Below are 24175 nucleotides of genomic sequence, written 5' to 3'. Positions count from 1 at the left end.
TCCCGACCCTACGTCATACGACATCATATTCTAAGGGCAAAAAAGCACGTATTTACAGTACCGCAGTAGTGTAAGGAGGTAATAGCACTTGCTTTGCCAATTACCTGGCGGCGATTGGTCTAGCACAGCCCGGGTTCGATCCCCGGCTGCGGTAACCTTTTTATTTATTTATTTTTTTTTACTTTAAAACATTTTTTAACTTTTAGATTGGAAAAACTTGAAAAAACGTTTACAAGATTTTTTTAACTTGTAATCTTTATAAACGCCCGCGCCTCTGCCTCACAGCACCCGCACACACTCACAAGCGCTTTCTCCCATACTATTTTGTAGGGTACATACCTTCGCACACACTTTCGTGAGGGGTAGTTGGCCGGTACAGCTCTGCATCAGAGTCTTTTAAACAGAAGAAAAAACTAATTTAGCACTGCATAAAAAAACATTATCACACCTCCAAATTATACGCAGGAAGAACTATAGCCTACCTTGGTACATGCTCAGGGTTGGTGAATTCGGACGACCCCTCTGGACAACATCGGGATCTTCTATACAGAACAAAAAAACAAAACACATGAATAATGCCCGTAGAGATCCTACACTGTCCCTAGCAAAGTAGATAAGCAACTACTTACCGGGGTAAAAGCTTGGGCTCGGAGATGCCGGGCTGTAGTTGTCACCGCTAAAGCCGCTGTCAGATGAGGTACTTCGGATTTGCAGGAACTAAAACAAAACCATTTTTCAGATGTCATGACATGTTTATGGTAGAAATGAAATGTGTGAAATCAAACGGGCAAGCTTGGTCTTCTACTTACCCGTAGATATTCCAACTCATACTAACAACACAAACAAAAAAGAACATGTATTAAATCAGAGATAATACAACGATATAGTAGAAAATGAAAAAACTACAATTTACATACTTGCCTGGTCAGGTCGCTCAGCCATGATGAATCTCTTCACAAATGCCTCTGCAGTAGGACGATTCACGGTGATAGATGATGTCAGATTTGAATATTTCCAGAACCCCAGAAAGTTTTATACCTCATTTCACCCCCATCCCAAATTTTGGCAAAAAAGATGCATTGTTCTAAGTCATAAGGGACACCATCTTAGGTATTAGACACGTTTACCCCTGAACATTACATTTATGATTTATTTTTTATTCTAGTTCACAGAAACATATATGAAAGAAGGTTCTTGACAGGATCAGATCATTCAGTTCATTCACATTCAGTTTAATCATCCTAAAAACATAAACATAACTAAACATTCCAACCTTTCTCTCGCCCCTCTCTCAGACATGCAAGCACACACGCACAAGCACACATACACACACACACACCCACACACACAACCTACTCCCTCAGGGCCCCTGGAGCCATGACATTAGACATGCATGACCCTGACCCTTAAAGTTCAGCTTAAATGTAGGATTTATGTTTTATTTTAGTTCACACACACATGGCTGAAACCTTTTTAGGCTCTTGGCATCATCACCTCCTTGATTCTTTTATTCAGGTTCATATTGCTAAAACTTGAAGCATACAAACAGTCATACAAACCCCTCTCTCTCTCTTGTGCCCCTCTCTCAGACACACATACGCACACGCACACAGACCTTTGACCCATCTCCCTACCCTCTCTCCACCGCTCTGCTGTCTGATATATTTTATTCTTTTCAATGACTTGATGAATTTGAATTTAAAACTGCATTTGAACTTGACCAGATATATTTTTTGGATCATTTTTGATAATTGTCTAGGCCCTGCACATGAGACACCCCCACACCCCATGTACACACACGCACACACACACACGCACACACACACACACACACAGACAGCCCCTCCCCCAGACACATGACTCCTACCAAAAGCACCCCCGCCAAATTCAAAGGCATCCATACTCAACAGATGCCTATACTGATGCCTATAGCTTTCTCTTGTGTCTTTTCTTAATGATTTCTCTTAATGTTTTCTCTTAGGGGCCCCACTTAGCCGCTCGCTACTAGGACCCGCATTTTCAGGAGTTGATAAACTAGCCATTTTTACTTTGCTATCTTTACCCATACTTTTACACCGCTTTTATTCTCACGAACAGCACCGCTCATAATTGCTCGCGCATGACACTCCCATGACACCCCGCACCCTCTGGACACACCCCCACCCATGACCAACACATCCGTGTACACCTCGCCCTGGACACACGCTCACCCATTACCACCACGTCCCGACACACCCCCACCCCTGGACACACGCTCACCCATTACCAGCACATCCGCGTACCACCCCCGCCCCTGGAGACACACACACGCACACACACACACACCCCTGTACACACCCCCACCCTGGACACACACCCGCCACGGTACACACACCCCTGTACGCACACGCACACACACACACACACACATACACACAAACCCCTCCCCCGGACACATGACTCCTACCAAAAGCAACCCGCCAATTTCAAACATCCTGTCAAACTCAATTGATGACAAGTTCAAAGACCGGATGTCCCGCCCTCACCGGAAATCAAAGACCTTTGACCTTAATTAACCGGAACCGGAAGTCCCGCCCACCTGTCAAACGCTAATTAATTGATAATTGAAGACAAGTACATCTTACTCTCTCTGTTAGGGCCTCCGCTCTGATGAGATTGCTATCCGCGGATCAGCAAAGTTACAGGCTATGCCCATGCTTCTGTCACACGTCTGATCATTTGCGGCACAAATGAATGGTAGACTATTATAGAACCGCTGGCCGAAAAAAACGTAGTATTTTCCAGATTAGGAAATATTTCTTAATTGTGTGTGATCAAATAAAGAGGCATAGCCTACAATTGGGGGGTAGAAATGTGAGCGCTCATTCAATGTCTATGTGCGTCTGCGCAAGTGAAACTGAACCTAATCATAAAGACACCTTTCTCAGCAACTTTTTTGTTCAATCAGCAGAATTGGCATTACGATCCACCCGACGTTTCCCTTGTCTACCCCATTAAACTTCAGGCTCTCGTGTTTTGCTGAATGATATTTTACTCAGCAGATCACCCTAGTAGATAACCAGAATTACAGTCTCTAGAATTGAAGGTCAGAATGTAAACTGGGCCACAGATGGTAAGCACAATTGCATTAGCTTAAAACTATCTAGTCGAGTATAACCTAAAACTAGCTTAATTAAAATGCCACAGCCCATACTCATTTTTTTTTTAGAATATAGATATTAAGAGAATAAATCATTATGCAAATACTTTTACTTTTAATATTTTAAGTATATTTAAAAAGCAGGTACTTTTTACTTTTACTTAAATAGGGTTGTCATTGTGGTACTTTTACTAAAGTAAATATTTCTCTGTGTATTTGTACTTTTACTTAAGTACTGAGATTCAGTACTTCCTCCACCACTGACTACTGGACTGTATGCTGGACATTATGCAGGAACACATTATACAGGACCTGAAAAACACATAATTCATGGCAGTACAGGCCGATGAAACGACCGATGTGTCAACTCATTGCCAGCTCGTTGTTGTATTTCGTTTAGATGCAGCCAACACAGTGCAGGAGAGTTTTTTTTTTTTGTATCAAGGCAATTGGTGGAGGCACGGCTGCAAAGGCCATCTCAAAAGTACTGCTGGAACAGCTGAATGTGGTTTGTTCACCTGATAAGGAGACAGACAGGGATAGGCTGATAGCGCAGACATTTGATGGGGCGAGTGTAATGCGATGAGCCACAGGTGGAGTGAGGAGGAAAATTCAGGACATTTATCCAAATGCTCATTTCTTACACTGTTACGCACATCAGTTGAATTTGGTGATGCAACAGGCTGTTTCATCGATTACACCCGTGCGATGCTTCTTTTCTGATGTGGCTTTTCGGCCTATTTCTCACGCTCTCCGAAGAGAAGCGCTACTTTGGACGGCATTGTAGCAAGGAGGTTGCCCCGGGCATCTCAGACGCGATGGAACTTCCATAGTCGTGCAGTTAGTACAGTGTATGAGAACAAGAATCTTTTGCTCGAATGCTTTGACACTATTCAAGCCTCTCCAGACTTTGATACAATCTCAATCAGAGAGGCAAAAGGTTTCTGTCGAATGCTGGAGGATAAAGAATTTCTTTACTTCCTAGAGTTGTTCCATAGCATACGGTCCCATGTAGACACACTCTTTGCGCAGCTTCAGAGGAGAAATATTGATGCTGTACATACACACAGATCAACAGAAAACTTTGTAAGCTCTATTTCAAAAGTTTGCGACTCCGTGCTATCAATTTGTGCACGATACATTGATGCAGGGCCTAGACGAGGAAATGCTACAAATTTGCAGAGAGTAGGATATGAGGTGTGCGACACAGTGATTGCCAATGCAAGGGATAGATTTACTTTTACTGGGCACTTGGCCGCAGCTGTTTTGTTTGACAGTGAGCGTTTTCCTGAATACTCAAAAGACTTCCCCACAGCAGTATTGGGAAAGGCAGTTGATGCAAATTCAATGTTGAGCAAACCACGTCTGCAAACAGAGCTTTCTCTCATATATGAGAATCCTGACTTCAGAACATGCAGCAGCGCAATCGCATTGTTTCAGTTTTTTAATAACAACAACTTGCAGGATGTGTTTTCCGAAACTTCGAAGCTACTTCGTATTCTGATCACTACGCCCATGACAACCGCGGAGTCTGAGCGCTGCTTTTCCACACTTAAACGAATCAAGACGTTTCTTAGAAACACCATAACACAGGACAGACTAAATGCACTGGCAATGTTGTCAATTGAAATTGAAATATCCCCGATTTCAATAAAACTGTGATCGAGAGATTTGCGCATTTGAAAGATCGCCGTGCCAAGTTCCTTTATAAATGAGGTGAAAGGAGGATGAAACTGTGATCTGACAGCTCAGTGTGGCTTAGGCCTATAGGCTCATATTTGACTTGTTTTTGTTGGCTCTGTAGGCTAATTTATCTTGCCTTTCAATGGGCTACATTTGTTTTAGCTCCCAAAAAAGCATGCCATGTCAAAATGTTCCTTTTAGTTTTCTGTGCGCTTCAGCAATTTTTTTATTTTTCTGCGCTGGTTGGTAGGATGATACCGTGATAAACTGAAACAAGAGTTTCTAAAATAAAATATCTTTACTGTCTTGTTTTAGCATGCAATTTTCATTAAGTTTTCTATGCTCTTCAGCCGATTTTGTTTTCTGCACTTGTTTTCTGCACTGGTTTTCTGCGAAGTGCTGCGCTATGGTTAATGAACTGAAACAATAGTTTTGAAAAGAAAAGTTATTTATCTTAGACTAATGTGTTGTTTCAGCAACAAACATGCGATTTTCATGTTTTTTATACTCTTCTGCCGATTTTGTTTTCTGCGCTGGTTTTCTGCTCTGCGCTATGGTTAATAAACTTCAAACATTTCTTTCTAAAACAACATTTTCTTCACATCTCATATTTTTTTCTCTTCCTCTTAAGTAGGCTATGTCAACTTTGTGCAGCCTATATAGGCTACGATTTTCAGACTTTGTTGATGGTTCTGTCACACACACTGGGGTTACCATGAAATATTGCATTGCATTATGTTGCTGCTGGCAGACATGTTTATAGAGATGTAGGCTACTCACCATCTATGGTTATTAGAAGCCTTCTTGATTACTAATAGGCCCAATTCCAGGTAGGGTTGGTGCATCGGTGCTTGGGCCCTAAATATAGCCACAAGCGGCAATGGTGGGCCCGAGCACCTGTGGGCTGCAACCCGTGACATTTCGGAATCCAAAAAAGCACCGACGTGGTCCGTTTGTGAAATGTACATATTTGATGCATGTGCTATTAGTTTTTGTATTTTATTTTCTGGCACATTTACTTGCCTGGCCAGGTGGGGGCGCAATGCAAGGCAGGCCCATTGGGCGTCATCATAACAGAGACTTTCTAATGTGGAGACACAGCACTCAAAAAATACTCCATAGAAATACATGGGGCTAGTTTGTCACGCCAATATGGCCGTTGTCTACACATATCCGAAACGTCGACATGTAAATACATTGAGCCAATCATGTGGTGTGATGTGAATACATTGAGCCAATCATATGGTGTGTTGTGAAGACATCGTGCCAATCATGTGTTGTGATCTCGCCGCTGGAGCAAGATTGCTGTCGTGAAGCCTTGCGCACGCGCAGTTCGACCCAAAGACTGTGCCCGATGAGTGCCCATAAAACGTTGGTATATGGCCGTCGAGTGGAGGGACTTGCCTAAAAGGACTTTGATCATAAATTAATAATCATATATTAACCTGAGAAATTTCAGACCATTCATTTTGAGCAAAGAACATTTCTGATACACTTTTTGGTTGGCCAGATGGTGGCGCTATGTTAGGCATGGAAATTACACATGTGAATATCATCAAAATAATGATATTTAATTAAAATTTTGTAAATAAATTCCAAAAAGCAATTCTGACTTTGGCCACCTAATCTGATTAATCTGATGCATCTGATTGTGATATCCAACAGACTTGGAAAAAACACATTCCTTCTCTTGCCAATTGGTGGCGCTATGCAAGGCATGTTAATAAGACATATGAATATCATCATCATGATATCTAATTTTGTGTAAAATTTCAGATCAATCAGTCAAAGCATTGAACATTTTTGGCACATTTCCTGATTGGCCAGATGGTGGCACTATGCTAGGCATGTGAATTACACATGTGAATATCGTCACAATAATGATATCTAATATTTTGTAAAATTTCAGATCAATCAATAAAGGCATTACCAATATCTGGCACATGTTCCTGCTTGGCCAGGTGGTAGCGCTATACCAGGCAGGCCCATTGGGTGTCTGGATATCATCATAATCATAATATCTATTAACCTGAGAAGTTTCAGACCATTCATTCAAAGCATAGTAGAACATTTCTGGCACATTTCCTGCTTGGCCAGAAGGTGGCGCTATGCTAGGCATGTGAATTATACATGTGAATATCCTCACAATAATATCCAATATTTTATAAAGTTTCAGATTAATCAGTTAAGGCATCGTCCATTTCTGTCACATTTCCTGCTTGGCCAGGTGGTGGCGCTATGCCAGGCAGGCCCATTTGGTGTCTGGATATAATCATAATCATAATATCTATTAACCTGAGAAGTTTCAGTCTGTTCATTCAATGCACTTTGACTTTATGACACATTTCCTGTTTATGTGGTGAGATATTAAAATCATAACTTATTACAAAATATCAAAAATCCCTTGACAATTTAACATCAGCGTTATCTTACCATCATTTTTGCCAAATTTCTCACAATTCTGACAAACCGTCTAGGAGGAGTATGTTAAAATTGATCATGTGACATCAGTGTTAATGCCATTCTTTCTGTTGCCAGGTGGTGGTGCTATGCCAAATATGCATTATGGGCATGTGCATATCATCATTACCATTGTATTCAATGACCTGTGAAATTTAAAACATTTGAAGCGATGCATGGTGAATTATGACACATTTATTGTTTATGTGGAAGGGTATTAAAATTCATAATTTTGCCATTTCGTCAAATTACAACATATCAAAAAAAGCTTTGCAATTTGGAATCAACAGCCTCTAGGCATCATATATACTAACTTTGACATGTATCGGATCAATCGTGTAGGAGAAGTGTGTAAAAATTGATCATGTCTAAAACGCACAAAATCTCAATTACCTCACTTCCTGTGGGCGTGGCTAATGGCATGTTAAAGGGACACCAGGCAAGCCTGATGCTTTTTCTCTACGAAACTCCCCCTCACTCGGTCTGAAGCTGGTGTCCCTTTTATGCAAAAGTTGTTTGTTTTTGGGAGTTACATACACCCACCATATTTGGTGTATGTATCTAAAACTATATGCCAACCACAAGTCACAGTGACATAAGGGGGTGCTATGGAGTTCCTGGGCCACGCCCAGTGCCAAGCCTTTTTCCTTGTGTGTTCATGGTACCTCTTGATGTGTGTGCCAAATTTCATACGTTTTCACCCATGGGAAGCACCTCTTTTGGCATCACATTTTAGTCCGCACAAAATCCCTTCCTGTTGGGCGTGGGTAATGCATTGTACATACGAAAGTTTTTCTTCTTGGGGAGATACACACACCTACCAAATTTGTGGGGTATACTACGAAGCATGTTAGACATATCTAGGCTATGTAGACATATTGAGTTTTCACAAAGCCTTTACTCAGTGGTATACGTTAAGTGATACTACAATAGCAGTTATGTGATATATTTGTCAAACTAGGCTTTCAGCTCATCTGTGCACGTTCTCGGTGTTGGGATGACTTTGGCCAATCGCGAAACGTGGAGATGCACAAGACCGTCTCTATTTAAAAACAATTATTTCCGCATTAATGAGCGATAGCTTAATCTACACTGCGGTCATTTTTTGTGTCTAACCTATAACATCAAATAAAACAATTGTCATCAGTTGGTGTATGGTATGCACATCCATAGTGGGATATTTGCACGCACAGCACTATTAAAGCGCATTCGAGATCCAAAATGTTAGTAGAGGTTGAGGTCCACCTGTAGATATATGACAGAATCCTACACGTGAGAGAACTTCGTTTTTAAGACAATTGATTGGTCAGTGGGCGGTAGATTACACGATTTGAGCTATAACTTAGCACATAACCTCCTCCCGACCAGGTTTGGTTGACAGCATAAGATACCATGGTGATGTACTGTAGCGACACTAAAACAGATCCACTTTCGTGTCACAGCATAGCCTGGCTTTGAGCGCAACATACCTCGCTGGCAAATTTCAAGACTTTTCACCCATCTTAACCACCTCAAAAAAGGAAAACGCTCTGAGACAAAGTTAAAATCGGAATACTCGTAATAATAATAATAATCCTTACAAAAACAATAGGGCGTTGCGCCCTTCGGTGCTCTGGCAATAATAATAATAATAATAATCCTTAAAACAAAAACAATAGGGCTTAGCACCTCTGTAAATCACAAAACACAACAGCAAATCAAATAACACAACGGCAAATCACAAAACACAACAAAAATATTTTGTGATTTGCTGTTCTGTCTCGTGATTTGCCGGTGTGCTTGTTAATTTGCTGTCGTGTTTTGTGATTTGCAGTGTTGCCAACTATTTCAAATGGAAAGTAGCTAAAGCCAGCTCCAAAAGTCGCTAAATGTCGCTAGATGATGTCACGCACTAATTTGCATATCAATTACATCACCAGGTCGTGACCCCCCCCCTCCAAAAAAAAACCTGTGATGGCCCTTTAATTCCCCTTTAATTCCCCTTTACACCTGTTTGCTTTTCTCCTAGGCCTACTGAAATAGGCAACTTTAAGAGCCTAATTTAAATATTTAATTTAACATACTTGTATATTAGGGTAATTGATACACTTTACACTTCTGTACATCTTGTCATAGTATACACCAGAATGAGCATTAAGTGGCTGAAAATCAGTCATTTCCAACCTATTCCCAACTGCTGCCTTGCACAGCTTGAAGTCTGATTATAACTTCACCATAGGCTACACACAGTTTAACCTTACAACAATGGCTATATTTTGGATTTATTTAGTTAATGTCACTCAGACAGACCAACATATTTTTTTTTTCTCTCAGCCGACAGTCTGTCCTGCATTGACAACATTGAGGCGACATAGCCTAAACGAATGCTTTAGGTTTTTCTAACTTGTATGCTCGATTTTGAACTATCTGCTTGTGAATGAAGTTGTAGCCTACTTTCCTTTGTTGAACGGTGCTGGAAAGCGTGTCACTGTTTCCCTGTCATCACGTCATTGCTCTCGTCTCATTGACTCTGGTTGTAATCTCACCCGAAGTTGCTGCACCTTCCAATAACGTTGTCTGAGCTGTTAGATCTATAGAACATCTACTTCTGTGGATAACATGGGCTGATACTAGGCCAGTCATTACTTTTATAATCATGGAGCAACGCTTTGGGGCGAAACGGGCATGAGACTCTTACACAGCACAGCCGAACTCACTGCTTACTCATACGAGTAAAAAGGGACATTACATGCCATCACATCAGAGTCTCAAAAAGTCTCCAAGAACGCCAGAAAAAGTAGCTAGATTTTCGCTAGTCGCTTTTTACAAAAAAAGTCGCTTGGGGGGTCTGAAATCTCGCTAAATATGGTGACAAAGTCGCTAAGTTGGCAACACTGGTGATTTGTTGTTGTGGTTTTGTTGTTTTATGATCTGCTGTTATGATTTTTGATTTGATCCTGTAGTTGACTGTTGGCTTGGCTAAAACATACACTATTATAACCAATCAACATGTTATTTCAGGATTATTGAAACTAGAGGTTAGGCCCAGATATTTCAGAAATCGATCTAAAGTTAAATAAACACATTTTATTTTCAGGCACAATGTAGCAATTAAATAACTAATGACTATGTCAGTTCCATTTTACAATCAACCATTGCCCAGAAATATCATCATCATCAGTTATGAAATGAAAAGTGTTAATACATTAAATTGTGTTTATGTAATAAATACATAACAATATAATCATATGTAAACAATAATATGTAATATTAATGTTATGCTGTTCTCTCTTCTATCTGATGATGGCTGTAGGTGGTGGTGAATGCGCTAGTGGGATCCATCCCCTCCATCTTCAATGTGCTGCTGGTCTGCCTGATCTTCTGGCTAATCTTCAGCATCATGGGTGTCAACCTCTTTGCCGGAAAGTTCTACTACTGTTGGAACACCACGACAGAGGAATTGTTTCTTCATGAAGACGTTAACAATAAGTCCGATTGTTATGACCTCATGGAGTTTGGTATTGATGTTCAATGGAAGAACGTTAGGGTCAACTATGACAGTGTGGTCATGGGTTATCTTTCTCTGTTTCAAGTGGTATGTTTAAAGATTTTTCTAATTTTTAAGAAATGTGATCTTTCCATTCTTTTTCTAAGTAGGATCTTCTGTCAAATATTTTATGCAGGTTTTAAAAAAAACACACTCAAAAATTACCCAACAATATCACTTTTCACATTGTACCAATGGATACAAACAGAAGTCAATGGCTAGTAGTGGCTCCTTGGCTGAAAATCTTGTAGGGCAGATATAGTCTAATGATAGAGTAACTGAATTCAAGTTTTTATATTGTGGACACACCGCATGAGATGCAACTGGACCACTGAGGGCACACCGGCTTCCTGGCAGTCAGCAGTCAAAACGCGCTTTAATTTATTAATTATAAGGGAATTCACTATAACTGTACATGGTAGACTTAAAACCAGCTACGACATGACTAAGCGATTGTACATGCTCATATAGACGCAAAAAGTTAATGGGGCATCAACCTTGCTTGTTTTGAGAAAAAAAATGTTTTCACGATTTACAGTTTTTTCCAATTGCTAAAACACAATTTTGCAAACTAGGCTGGTTTTATCAAAATTCACACACAATTCACAAAACCACACACCCAAACTGCAAAATACCTCATATAAGAGGGAAAGGGATATGGGATACAATTAGCTCCATAATGCCACAATACAAAACCACAATTCAATTAAATAACTTTTGCACCACATGACGCATTCATATTACCAGATTTTTGTCTCACCAACTACACTCTGTTGGGCATAATGAAAAGCACTCGCATCTTTAGTATGCTTTGCCATAATACTAAAATAGTTCAAATTGTAGAAAATTCTTCACATGCACAGAACTATTTGCAGATACACACACATGCTGTTGAAACATTTATTTTTTTATTTTTCACCAAACAAGTCAGTGGCATATAAGTCAGTGACATATAAGTTGGCATATATGCACATATGTTGGCCAATTAGCTAATGTAGTGTCATTTTGAACGGCAGCATTTTGAAATGTCAAACATAGTTATGTCTTATACAGAGAACCGTGTTCAGATTTAAAAAGTGCCATTTTGAATTGCAAAATGTGTGTAAAGCAGAAAATTATTTTTATATTTCACATTCTATTTCGCGCTCATGTCACGCAGGTTCACACAGCGACTTTCAGTAAGCAGGGAGGACTCATAAAATCATCAAGATTTGAAACGGATTATAGCCTTGATCATTCATAGAACCGTGCATTGGCTTGAGAGGTGCTGGGGAAATTAAAGCTTACGGCCATCTTTCCTATCCCTTGTCTATTCTACTTGTGCTATTGTGATAATTGTGCAGGCGAACCACTGACGGAACACATATAAGTTGGTTGGGCTCATTAGTGCACCCATACACCCACCCCACTACACAACACACACGCAACCAGATTCTATAACGCTAGGCGGGAAGGGACATGATTAACGTGGCCAGTAGTTTAAGGAGGATACGCTTTTATAGAGGGAGAGCAGCTTCACAGAAGAGAACTTCTGACGGCAAATTTGAGGAAAAGTTGGTAAACCACCCTTCTTACCTAATTTGAGGGTGCTGATTCTGAATATTTTGTTTACCAAGCTCAATTCTGAGTTCTAAGCTGCATAATCAGCATTTTAACATAAAATAGCGATTATTTTTGCTTATTTTTCCCTAAATTGGGTTGATTTCAAAAGTAATCACTAAAACCAAATAGTGTTCTCTAAATACATGTTTGAGCATTAAAGAAGCCATACTATAGTTTATTAACATATTTAATGGGAACATGATTACAGTTAACATGTAATAAACTCGGAAATTCTAATCAAAACACAACCATATTTTTATTGCTAACATAGTGAGTCACTCGTGGTGTTTAATGCATTTCATCACAATAACAAATTGCACAGATAACCTTCAACTCAGAATATATCCTACAGTATGAACTTAGATAGCGGGAATAAGCCTAATGCAGAACTGCATCTACCGTCAGCAACAACCGACAAGTAGAAAACATTTTACTTCTAGTAACACTGGATTTGGTATGTGTGCTTGCCTCCATACTAGAGCTTGATAATGTGCTCTTCTAATATGCCATTGAGCAGCATCACTTTGTGAAGCAAATTGTGTGAAAAAGCCCCTTTACCGACTTTTCCTCAAATTTGCCAACATGACTTTTTCTGAACGTTTGTTAGCTATCTGCTCTCCCTCTATTATAGAGTTAAGCATTCTTTCTTGAGAAAAATTTGAACTCCGAGTCCGGGTAAATAGACGGACACAGAGAGGTCAGCAGGGAATGACAAGCTGATTTTGAGCTGAGCTCAACGTTGCGCTCTGCCCCACATTGAGCCCAGCCCCGATCTGCAAGCTGCAGCAGGGGTACTTGCAAGATGGGCTCATGGGATGAGTATTCCTTCACTTGGAAATGAAAATATGTACACAGTCTTGTACCTTTGCCTTTTTTTCTGTTTGTTTTGTTTTTCTTGAAATGATGTTGTCGAGCTTTATTTAAGCCAAGCGCTTGCTGCAGTTCCATATCTGGCCAACAGATTTACATACGAAAAAACTGTATGGTGCTGTGGAAAGCAGAAAAGATATTTGTGCAAAAATGACTATTTGTTGCATGAAAAGTTTGCTTGCATTTGACTTGCAGTTTTAGGAATCAAGAAGTTTTCAAACCAAACATGAATCCTATTAGACCAAATGAGATGGTAATAATATATTTGTGTCTTACACACAGGCAACATTTAAAGGATGGTTGGACATCATGTATGCAGCAGTTGATTCACGTCAGGTTTGTTTTTCCCTGTAGAATAAGCTCACAAACACTGCTGTGTTTATGTGTAAAATGGTGTTATGTAAAATATCACTCATTTTCCTCTTCCTTGACAGATTGAACAGCAACCTGAGTATGAAGCAAACCTCTACATGTACCTCTATTTCGTCATATTTGTCATCTTTGGCTTCATCACCGCCAATCTCTTCATTGGTGTCATCATTGACCATTTCAACCAACAGAAAGCAAAGATAAGTACATAATATGACCACCACTCAGTCCTGCATGTTCTCTCTGCAGCAAGTAAATCACACTTGATTTCTCTCCATCTCCTACTACTCCAGTGAGTGTGTTCTCAGTGTCTCTCTGTGTGTGTGACAGCCCTACTTGTGCCTTGTCTCTCCATCTGTCGGCCTGTAAATGGGAGTGTTGAACCAGGTGGTTCTTGACAGTGAGTCAAGAGAGATATAACATTTTGTACATTTTAAACCACACCTTGGGCTCTATTTTAACGATCAATAACCCAGCGAAAGCATATTCTTATCTTGATGCAAAGTTTATTCCTATCTTACACTTGATTTTTGTGACATTTCCGAGAGAATCACTGTTATTAAGCCTTGCGCCCAGGGGTGTGGCAATTAACAACATAAAGGGCCAGGGACGTGCACAGGGGGGTTGCTCAGGTTGCCCGGGCAACTGCCCATATCCCCTTCTCGACTCACGTTGCCCTTCCGAGGGAGGGAAAATAAATAAATCGTAGGCTACAATGGATGCAGAGTTTCACATAGGCCTAGATAAAAAAAAAAATCGCAAAGCCTCATTCACTTCCATTCGGGCACCGAAAGTGAAAGTCAGCAGGGGAAGGGCAAACTCTGTTAACGTGGCTGCAGCGCTGCACGCGACCAGCACCTGAGCCTGCATGAGCGGTCCTAGCAGAAGATTGTCGCGGTTGTCGGTGAGACGACTCAACGTTGTCGGAAAAGGTGAGTTTGTGATGTATAACAAACGAACGATCATCTTCATCAAGTTTTATGAAATTAATTCAAATCTTAATAAATCCAGGCTGAGTTTGCCACGTTTAGCCTAAATAATCAGGTAGCTTGCAGACAAGCAGCCTGTTATCACATAGCCTATGCTCGAAGTATTCAAGGAAAACAATGCTAACATCATATTCCCCACACTATTCAAACTAATCAAAATAAATGCCACTCTACCCGTGTCCACTGCAACGGTAGCCTGGAACGTTCCTTTTCAAAACTGAAGCTGGTCAAATCAAGGCTCAGAAATCAGTGTGGTCAAGATCGGCTGTCTGACCTCCTGCTGGCCATAGAGAAGGGGACATTCTAAAACGCTTAACATGAAAAAGCTTAATGTGGCTTAAGGTTCTCATGGCCATATCTTGACATAAACACTTAGCCTGTCAAAAAAACTAACTTGAGTGCACGACAAGGTGTGGTCTGGCGCATGATATAAAAATCGCTATCTTACACCATCTAAAAAGCATTAGGCTATGCCACTGACCAAGAAAAACCTTTTTTCAGGCTATATTTTCAATGGTAACCCCTTGTCAGTCAATAGAGAAAGTAATTAACTGTGTATAACTGTTTTGTCATTGACTATGACACCACGGTGAAGTTAGTTTCACTTTGCCTATGAGTTCAAACTAGATGTACTGCATAGCATTACAAAATATGACCACTGCTCAGTCCTGTACATCCTCTCCGCGAAAAAAAATCACACTTGTTTATTTGTCTCCATCTCCTACTCCATTCCCTACTCTTGCAACTTTTGTGTATGCTTGTACATGCCTGCCTGTGTGTGTGTTTGCATGTGTGTGTGTGCCTGTGTGCATGCGTGCGTGTGTGTGTGTGTGTGTGTTTGTGAGTGTGTGCGTGCCTGTGTGTGTGTGTTTTTGTGTGTGTGTGTGTGTTGTGACAGAATCACGTTTCTGTCATGTTTACATAAAATATTTAATCTACTCAAATATATTTATTTACTTATTTTCACTACATCACACTTTTATTATATATTACTTCCTAAATATTGTCACTTGAAGTAGTTCGCTGGCTTAGTGACCTTCTAATTGACTAGCCAATCAGGTGTGGTGGAGGTCATGAGCTGGAGTCTCGCTTTAAACAAAATAGGAAGTGAGCTGTCAAACCGGCGGGGAGTTGAATGTTCAGTCAATGCGTTGTGTCGGAGGTTGCGGTAGCTCGGTGGAAGTTCGGAAGCGCTTTGATGGAAATAAACTAAAACCTATGGACCTATTGGACTACTGGAAGTAAACTAAAATCTATAGACCTATTGGACTACTGGAAGTGAACGTGGATTTTCGTAATGGACGTGTGGATTATAAAGGTACTGTGCGTTGCCATAGACGTAGCGTTTTGTTGATCTAATGAACTGTTGTCGACGTCGCCGACGTCCTGAACTGAATGACATTTTGTTTAATACACTGCATCACCTGCTTGAAAACCATATATGCAGTGTTGTTTCTTTTCTTGTCAACTTTAAAACGGGAAGGGTGACGGGGTCTTAATACTGACACGGCAGTTTTAATGCTGCCTGTCGCCCAACATAATCATTTCCTTTCCTTGTGTCAGAGGCCACCGTTACACTGGCGCCCAACGTGGGGCTAGGGGGCGCTGTTTCCCCATATTTCTGATTGTCTTCTCGTTTAGGTTCACTTAAAGTATGGTTGTATTTTTTTGTATGAAATGTTTTTTTGAAGTGTTGAAATCTCATTGTGAAAATGTCTCATTGAGACTGGTGCGAGGTATTTGAAAGGGTTCATTTTTGAAGGTTATTGCTCTGTGAAACTGTATCTCAAATTGAAAAAGTGACCTCTCTCTATATATTTTTTTCTCTCTCACTCTTAAAAAATGTCTGACAATTCCCCGGCCAATGCAAATGGTGACCTTCTGTTAGGGCCACCAAATATATCTACTCCCGTTTGTACTACTACCTTGCATAGTACCCTTCAACAGGGCTATAGACATACTTTTCCCTCCCTCAACACTTCTGTGCATCCTACCACTTCAATTAGTGGGCCTGTAGCCAGCCACCCAGCGATAGTTCCTAGGCAAAGGCTGTTGGCTGAAACTTTACCAGAACCTCCTCCTGATGAATATCCACCTCATTCTTCTTCTGACATGTCATTGACACCATCCTTTGTTTCGGAAATAGTCATGCAACGTGAACTGCCAAAAGCATTACCAACACCTGGAAGAGAACTTGGACATTTGGCTCATCTTAAATTAACTGAAACAGTGGAGAGACAAAGTACCCAGTACACAGAAATGCTGGCAGAGATAACCCGAAACTGCTTACATTTGGAATCAAAGATGGAAGCTATTGCGAATGAAACTGAACAAAAGCTGACTGAACTTAAAAACATTGTGATTAAAGATAATGAAAAAATGGAGGGACAATCTGATAACTTGTTGAAGGCAATAAAAACTTTATTGACAGAACAATCTGAAGCAGACAAAGCTAATCAATTAACTGAGTTCAGGTTTATGGTAGAACAACTGCAGCTAGAAGTTCAACAGGACATCCGTGCCAGCCATGAAGCTTCATATGCGTCTTAAGAACAGCTCTCCAGTAAATTAGATCAGTGTGTAACACTGTTTGAGAAACTCTCTACCACAGTTAATCGTGTAGACACAAAATTGTCAGTTCACAAACAAGACAATGAAAGCGAGTTCAAGAAGCTCAATGATCGAATTGATGCTGTTGCTAGGAAAACCGCTATTACCTATCCGCATACAGTGCCTGGAATCCGGACTTCTTTTGGGTCTCCTGTGATTTCTCCTCCTATTAAGACTGACCATCTGAAACTTTCATTTCCCACATTTGGAAGACCTCATGATGATTTTGATCCTGTCCTTTATTTGTCCAAATGTCACGATTTTCTGTCTGTCCAACAATTAGCTGATGCTGACATTCTGGCTACCTTCAGGACTGTCCTTCATGGTACTGCCTGGTACGTGACTGGTGGGAGATTGCTCGAATGACTGTTTCCTCTTGGGATGAGTTTCAGACATCTTTTTTATCTGCCTTTTTATCTGAAGATTATGAAGATGAACTTGCTGATCGTGTCCGCATGAGACGTCAGAGTGACAATGAGCCCATCCGAGATTTTGCCTTTTCATACAGAGCCCTCTGTAAAAGATGGAAACCGACCATGTCAGATTGTGATATAGTCAAAATGATTTTGAAAAATGCTAAACCTCATCTCACCAGCCAGCTACGAGGACGAGTCACTACAGTAGATGATCTTGTGAGACTAGGCCACCAACTGGAAAAGACTTTGAACAACAGATGGAATATGAAAAGGTACATTCGGCTGCCCGACATCTTGCTTCAATGTCCAAAGGGTCAAACACACCACCTGAAAAGGCTCCAGTCACATGTTGGAGATGTAAAGGTCATCACGCTCCTGGTTCTTGCCCTCACTATCGGACGTCCTCTGCGGACCAACATGCCGAAAACCAGCCCTCTTCTTCCAAACAGTCTCCTCAACCTCGAAAACCTGTTAGCCAGGGTGGGAACAACACTGCCTTGACTACTGTAATAAACAGGAAAACTGTACCCAAGTCTACAAGCCAAGATACTGGTGTTTCTACCTCATGCTTCCCTAAGCAGCTAGTAGTTCCCATCTCTGTTCGCTCTTGGTTTGGGAAAGCCATCATTGACACTGGAGCAACATTCACTCTAATACAGGAAAGCATCTGGAACGACCTTAAAAGGGTCAATGAGAAGTTAAAACCATGGCTAAGTGGACCCCTGTACCTAGCTAATGGGGAGATAGAAATACCATTGGGTGTGGTAGAGCTGCACTTAAGCCTCCATGGTCATGACTTTCCTTTACCTGTGGCAGTGCTAACCCTTTACCCGCCAAAGTCGCAAAATTGCGACAAACAACGTCAATGATTTAAAACAGACGATAGATCCATGTACGGTGACAAATCTCATTTGTACTCTCCACCACTAGTTGGCAGACACCCAGAGCTTCGATTCAAGCTCAACCTTTTTTTTCAAAATGTTCAGGAAGCACAGGAGAAACACGCGAGAAACACACGAAGAAGGCGTGCATTTCCTCCATAACGCGGAAGCGATGCAGGCCATAGTTTTGCACAAATTGAAGCAGATATACACCAAATGTTGAAAAAAAAAATCACGTGTGATGAAGTATCGGGTCTTTTATTCATCTATTCTGATTCTAAAGGATAAAATCTGCATTTTGGTGGATATGATCGATCGTCTATTGGCAGTGATAGTCACGGAGCGTCTGTGAATGGGTGCGTATTGGCGTCTTTGCGACAGTGTTCACTAAGCATACCAGGCTTATTTCGACCCTCTGCCCAACATAGCTGTAGGTGCCAGTGGTAATAGTGATGATAAGTGTCCGTAATGGACGTAGTATTACACGCTATTACACACGATTACACACGAGAAACACATAAGAAGACGTGCATTTCCTCCATAACACGGAACCAATGCAGACCATAGTTTTGCACAAATTGTAGCAGAAATACACCAAATGTTGAAGAAAAAGTTAACATGTGATGAAGTCTTGGGTCTGTTATTTACCTAGTCTGATTCTGAAGGAGAATATCTGCCTTTTGGAGAATATGAGCGACCGTCTAGTCACGCTGCGTCAGTGAATGGAGGTGCGTCTTTCCGACAGTGTTCACTAAGCATACCATACTTATGTCGACCCTCTGCCCAATGTAGCTAAAGGTGCCAGTGGTAAAGGTGACGATAGTGTCCGTAATGGACGTAGTAAAGACAGCAGGGGTAGTAAAAATAGGGCTCTGAAGAACTACAAAGTCACCTGCGATAGGAACTGATTTGACCAGGCTACTTTATTGTATAGTAGAATAGGGTTTGTGGTTATAGTAATAGTTTACTATTGTTGGTTTACATGTGACTGCTTTCCTGTTAAGGTGTTATGTGGGTGAAATGACAAAAAAGTAAGCAAAACTGCTCAAATATAATGTTCAATATCCAGTATTACTGAAATGTGCATAAATCGAGGTGGTTGTCATCCAGTGACATCATAATATGCAAATTAGATGTGTACATTTACCCCCTTCATAAACTTTTGTTCATACTCAATGATTTTCACATTTACAGTAGGACTTTATCTCTGACCAGTTTCAAGCCATGGCCTTTTGAAATTTTGATGTAAAAATCGAATGATGTTTTTTTTAAAACCTGGCGCCTAAAGTAACTTCATAGGCCTTAGCCTACACTATGGTGTTGGGTTTAGACTTCCTGTTTTTAAGTGGTCTTCAGGTGAATGCAGCCGACTTACAGTACAGTTTTAAATGTGATTCAGCCGTCTACCCTTTTCAACCACTTGATGCTGGAGTGTTCAATGGTGCTTTGCCACTGACAACATCTTCTGATGACAAGCTGCCAGCACCATCACAGACACAAGTTCTCAGTCTTCTTTCCTCTGTGCCTCCTCCTAGACTGCCCTCACTGCCAAAGTTGACATCTGAGGAGTATGTTCAGCTTGCCGTAAAAAACAGGAGCCTACAGGAGGAAGATAAGGCCCTCTTACAGCAGTTACTAGATGGACACCCAGAACTTTGCACTGGGAAACCCGGGAACACAAATATCCTAAAGCATTACATATATACCACCAGTGAAGTTCCCATTAAGCAAAAAGCTTACCGGATGTCCCCCCTGAAGCGCTCAATTGTGGAACAGCAACTGAGTGAAATGCTGGACTGTGGTATTGTAGAACCTTCCTTCTCTGGATGGGTGTCTCCTGTGGTCCTCGTTCCGAAGAAAGATGGGGGAAACCGCTTCTGCGTGGACTACAGACGACTTAATGCCGTGACTGAAACCGACGCCTATCCTCTGCCCAACATCTCAGAGCTCCTAGAGTCCCTTGCTGGAGCCTCCATCTTCTCCACTCTGGATCTGAACAGTGGATACTGGCACGTATCAATGGATGATGACAGCAAAATGAAGACTGCGTTTATCACCTCAGCTGGTCTGTTTCAGTTCACTGTAATGCCTTTTGGGTAACACTTTATTTTAAGGTTCACATGTTAGCCACCAATACATACCTAATTAATACCTGTATTAGTGACTTGTAAGGCATGTGTTAGGCAACATTAACCATTTGTTAGGTGTGTATTCACAAATTTCTTGTTCATGATGAATTAGGCCTTTATTATTGATATAATCTTAATAATGACCTTGTAAGCCTTGATCTCTACATACTAATTAGTAGTAAGTACCAAAATAGAATATGCATAACCTACTTGTATACTGTCTGAATAAATCCCAAATAGTAGGAGAACAGTTGTAGAATAAGCAAGTGTATGGCTCAACCTCATTGCTGCATTTCACTGCCCAGGTTGCTGTGTGAAATACCACTTAATAACTGGGAGATTGGCTCCCATTCTAAAGTGGAAACTGGTTCCTTGGTAGCAAGCACATTATCATCAGTAATACCTCTGCAGAATGTACTTATTAGTCATGAATTGATTCCATATTCTAAAGTCAGGCATTATTATTATTAAGAATTATATGATAGGAACAGTCTAGACTATAACTCCTGGTCAATACAGACATTTTTTACCCTTAATACATTGCTAGTGCATACATTGTTCATTCAAAATATGGTCCCTGTTCTAAAGTAGAGGCTGGGACAATGTTTATTTAACAAGTTCTGTAAACATGTTACATTGTACTCTCAATGAGCTCACAAAGCACAAAAAGACTAGCAATACCTTCTCCCAATACTGATAAAATACTAGTCCACTCTGGCAAGTAAATAGCAAATGTTCTTTTGTGTGATTTCTTTACTGCTACTGTAGTTTTCAGGCAAATAGGCCTGCTGTGTACAAGTTTTTGATATGTGGTAGGTGGGTCCCATTTCAAAGAAGACCACCACAGATGTGTTGAATGACAATTCTTTTGCCCTTTTTATTTGTTTAAAAGATGTGTTTTTATCCTGTCAGTTCTAGTTAAAACTAGCTTTTGCTAGTCTTTTTGTGCTTTGTGAGCTCATTGAGAGTACAATGTAACATGTTTACAGAACTTGTTAAATAAACATTGTCAGTGCTGTCACTTTTCTCATCTTCTTTTCTATTGTTAACACCCTCCCAGCCTCTACTTTAGAACAGGGACCATATTTTGACATATCATGACTAATAAGTACATTCTGCAGAGGTATTACTGATGATAATGTGCTTGCTACCAAGGAACCAGTTTCCACTTTAGAATAGGAGCCAATCTCCCAGTTATTAAGTGCTATTTCACACAGCAACCTGGGCAGTGAAATGCAGCAATGAGGTTGAGCCATACACTTGCTTATTCTACAACTGTTCTCCTACTATTTGGGATTTATTCAGACAGTATACAAGTAGGTTATGCATATTCTATTTTGGTACTTACTACTAATTAGTATGTAGAGATCAAGGCTTACGAGGTCATTATTAAGATTATATCAATAATAAAGGCCTAATTCGTCATGAACAAGAAATTTGTGAATACACACCTAACAAATGGTTAATGTTGCCTAACACATGCCTTACAAGTCACTAATACAGGTATTAATTAGGTATGTATTGGTGGCTAACATGTGAACCTTAAAATAAAGTGTTACCACCTTCTGGATTAAAAAATGCGCCAGCAACATTCCAGCGATTAATGGAACGTGTTCTTGGAGAACTCAGAGCGAATAAATGTATGGTGTATCTCGATGACATAATAATCTACTCCTCCTCAGTAGAAAAGCATCTGTGTGACCTCCAAGCAGTCTTGCACAAACTCTCTATGGCAGGGCTGACTTTAAACTTAAAAAAATGCCAATTCTGTCTTCACCAGATCAAATATCTTGGTCACATAATTTCGAGTCAAGGGATTACAGCTGATCCTGATAAGGTGGAATCAATACAGGGCTACCCCGTGCCCAGCAACCTTAAAGAAGTCCAGCGCTTCCTGGGTCTTGCTGGCTGGTATCACCGTTTTGTGCCTGGGTTTTCCCAAGTGGCTGAACCGATCAATTCCTTGAAACGAAAGGGACAACCGTTTGTTTGGAGTGAAAAATGTCAATCAGCTTTTGACACTCTCAAAGAACATCTCATCTCTGCACCCATTCTTGGTCATCCAGACTTGAAGCTTCCTTTCACTGTCTACACGGATGCCAGCGAAGTTGGTCTAGGGGCTGTTCTAGCTCAAAAGAAACATGGTGGCCATGAAGAAGTCATTGCCTATGCCAGCCAGACCTTGAATAAGGCAGAGCGGAATTACTCAACCACAGAACAGGAATGCCTAGCGGTGATATGGGCACTGGAGAAGTGGCAGCATTACCTCGAAGCAAAGCTGTTTACTGTGGTCACAGACAATGCTTAGTTCCACTAAAACCACCTCCCGTTTAATCAGGTGGTCACTGCGGTTGCAAAAATTCAATTTCATTGTTGAATACCGGAAAGGGAAATTGAACGTTGCCCCTGATGCGCTTTCCAGGAAACCCACGGGTGCTCCTTGTGTCTTATCCTGTGGTGTAAAGGACTCAGACGAATTCCCCCTTTTCCATGGACACTATCTGGGAAGAACAGAAAAAAAGTACAGAGATTCAAAATATCCATAAAATGATTATGGATGGAGAGAAAACCACACTGGAGAACTTTGGTATTTTGGAAGACAAAGTATATCGCAAAACTCACCCGACTGATGGACAGGTCCATTACCGTCTCTATATTCCCTTTTCACTGAAGGAGCAGCTCTTACGTGCTTATCATGAACATCCAATGGCAGGCCACCAAGGGTTGTTCAAGACCTATAAGCGCCTTCAAGACGTGGTTTTCTGGCCTCGGATGTGGAGCGAGGTGAAAGAGTTTGTACGAAACTGCAAAACCTGTCAAAGTTTTAAAAATACCACACAGAAGCCTGCTGGCTTGATGCAGCCAACCATTGTGAAAGGGCCCAATCAAATGATTGGTGTTGATTTAATGGGACCTTTCCCACGTAGCTCAGACAGGAATGAGCACTTGCTGGTCTTTGTTGACTACTTCACCCGCTGGGTGGAGCTGTTTCTCTCCGGTCTGCTACTGCACCTGTGATTGGAAAGATCTTCCATAAAGAGATAATTACCCGTTGGGGTGTACCTGACTGTATTCTGTCTGACAGAGGTTCTCAGTTTGTCTCTTCCATGTTTCGGGAACTCTGAGAAATGGGCAGTCAAGCCCCAAACACCACTGCTTATCATCCACAGACAAACATGACGGAAAGGGTTAACAGAAACCTGAAAACCATGATCGCCTCATATGTCACAGAAAATCACCGTCACTGGGACCGGTACTTACCTGAATTTCGCTTTGCCTTGAATTCTTGAATTATAAAGGTACTGTGCTATTGCATTAGTGCGAAGTGTTAGGCTACACTTTTTGCCTGGCTAATCGAGCATAGGCCTATACCAAACCTCCTCCAAAAACTTCGGTTTCAACTAGGCCTACGTCGTTTTCATCTCACGCTCATATAGGCTACACACACTCACACAGGAACACTTGCTGCTCGTTTTCATTTGTTTGTTTTTTGGTTATTGT

At 40.9% G+C, this 24175-nt stretch overlaps 1 protein-coding gene across 1 annotated transcript in view; it reads left to right on the top strand.

The window, feature by feature from the left end:
- The window catches only part of LOC121706234 (sodium channel protein type 4 subunit alpha B-like), a 108445-nt gene that overhangs the window by 79715 nt on the left and 4555 nt on the right, over positions 1 to 24175 (top strand). The window contains exons 21-23 of the mRNA XM_042087788.1: positions 10575 to 10856; positions 13563 to 13616; positions 13715 to 13849. Of these exons, the coding sequence (XP_041943722.1) occupies positions 10575 to 10856; positions 13563 to 13616; positions 13715 to 13849 (471 nt within the window). The remainder of the gene's footprint in view (positions 1 to 10574; positions 10857 to 13562; positions 13617 to 13714; positions 13850 to 24175) is intronic.

The sequence above is a fragment of the Alosa sapidissima genome, chromosome 3 (assembly GCF_018492685.1).
Source record: "Alosa sapidissima isolate fAloSap1 chromosome 3, fAloSap1.pri, whole genome shotgun sequence".
NCBI classification, from domain to species: domain Eukaryota; kingdom Metazoa; phylum Chordata; class Actinopteri; order Clupeiformes; family Clupeidae; genus Alosa; species Alosa sapidissima.
Note: the sequence above shows the minus strand (reverse complement) of the source record. Positions and strands in the feature narration are given on the sequence as shown.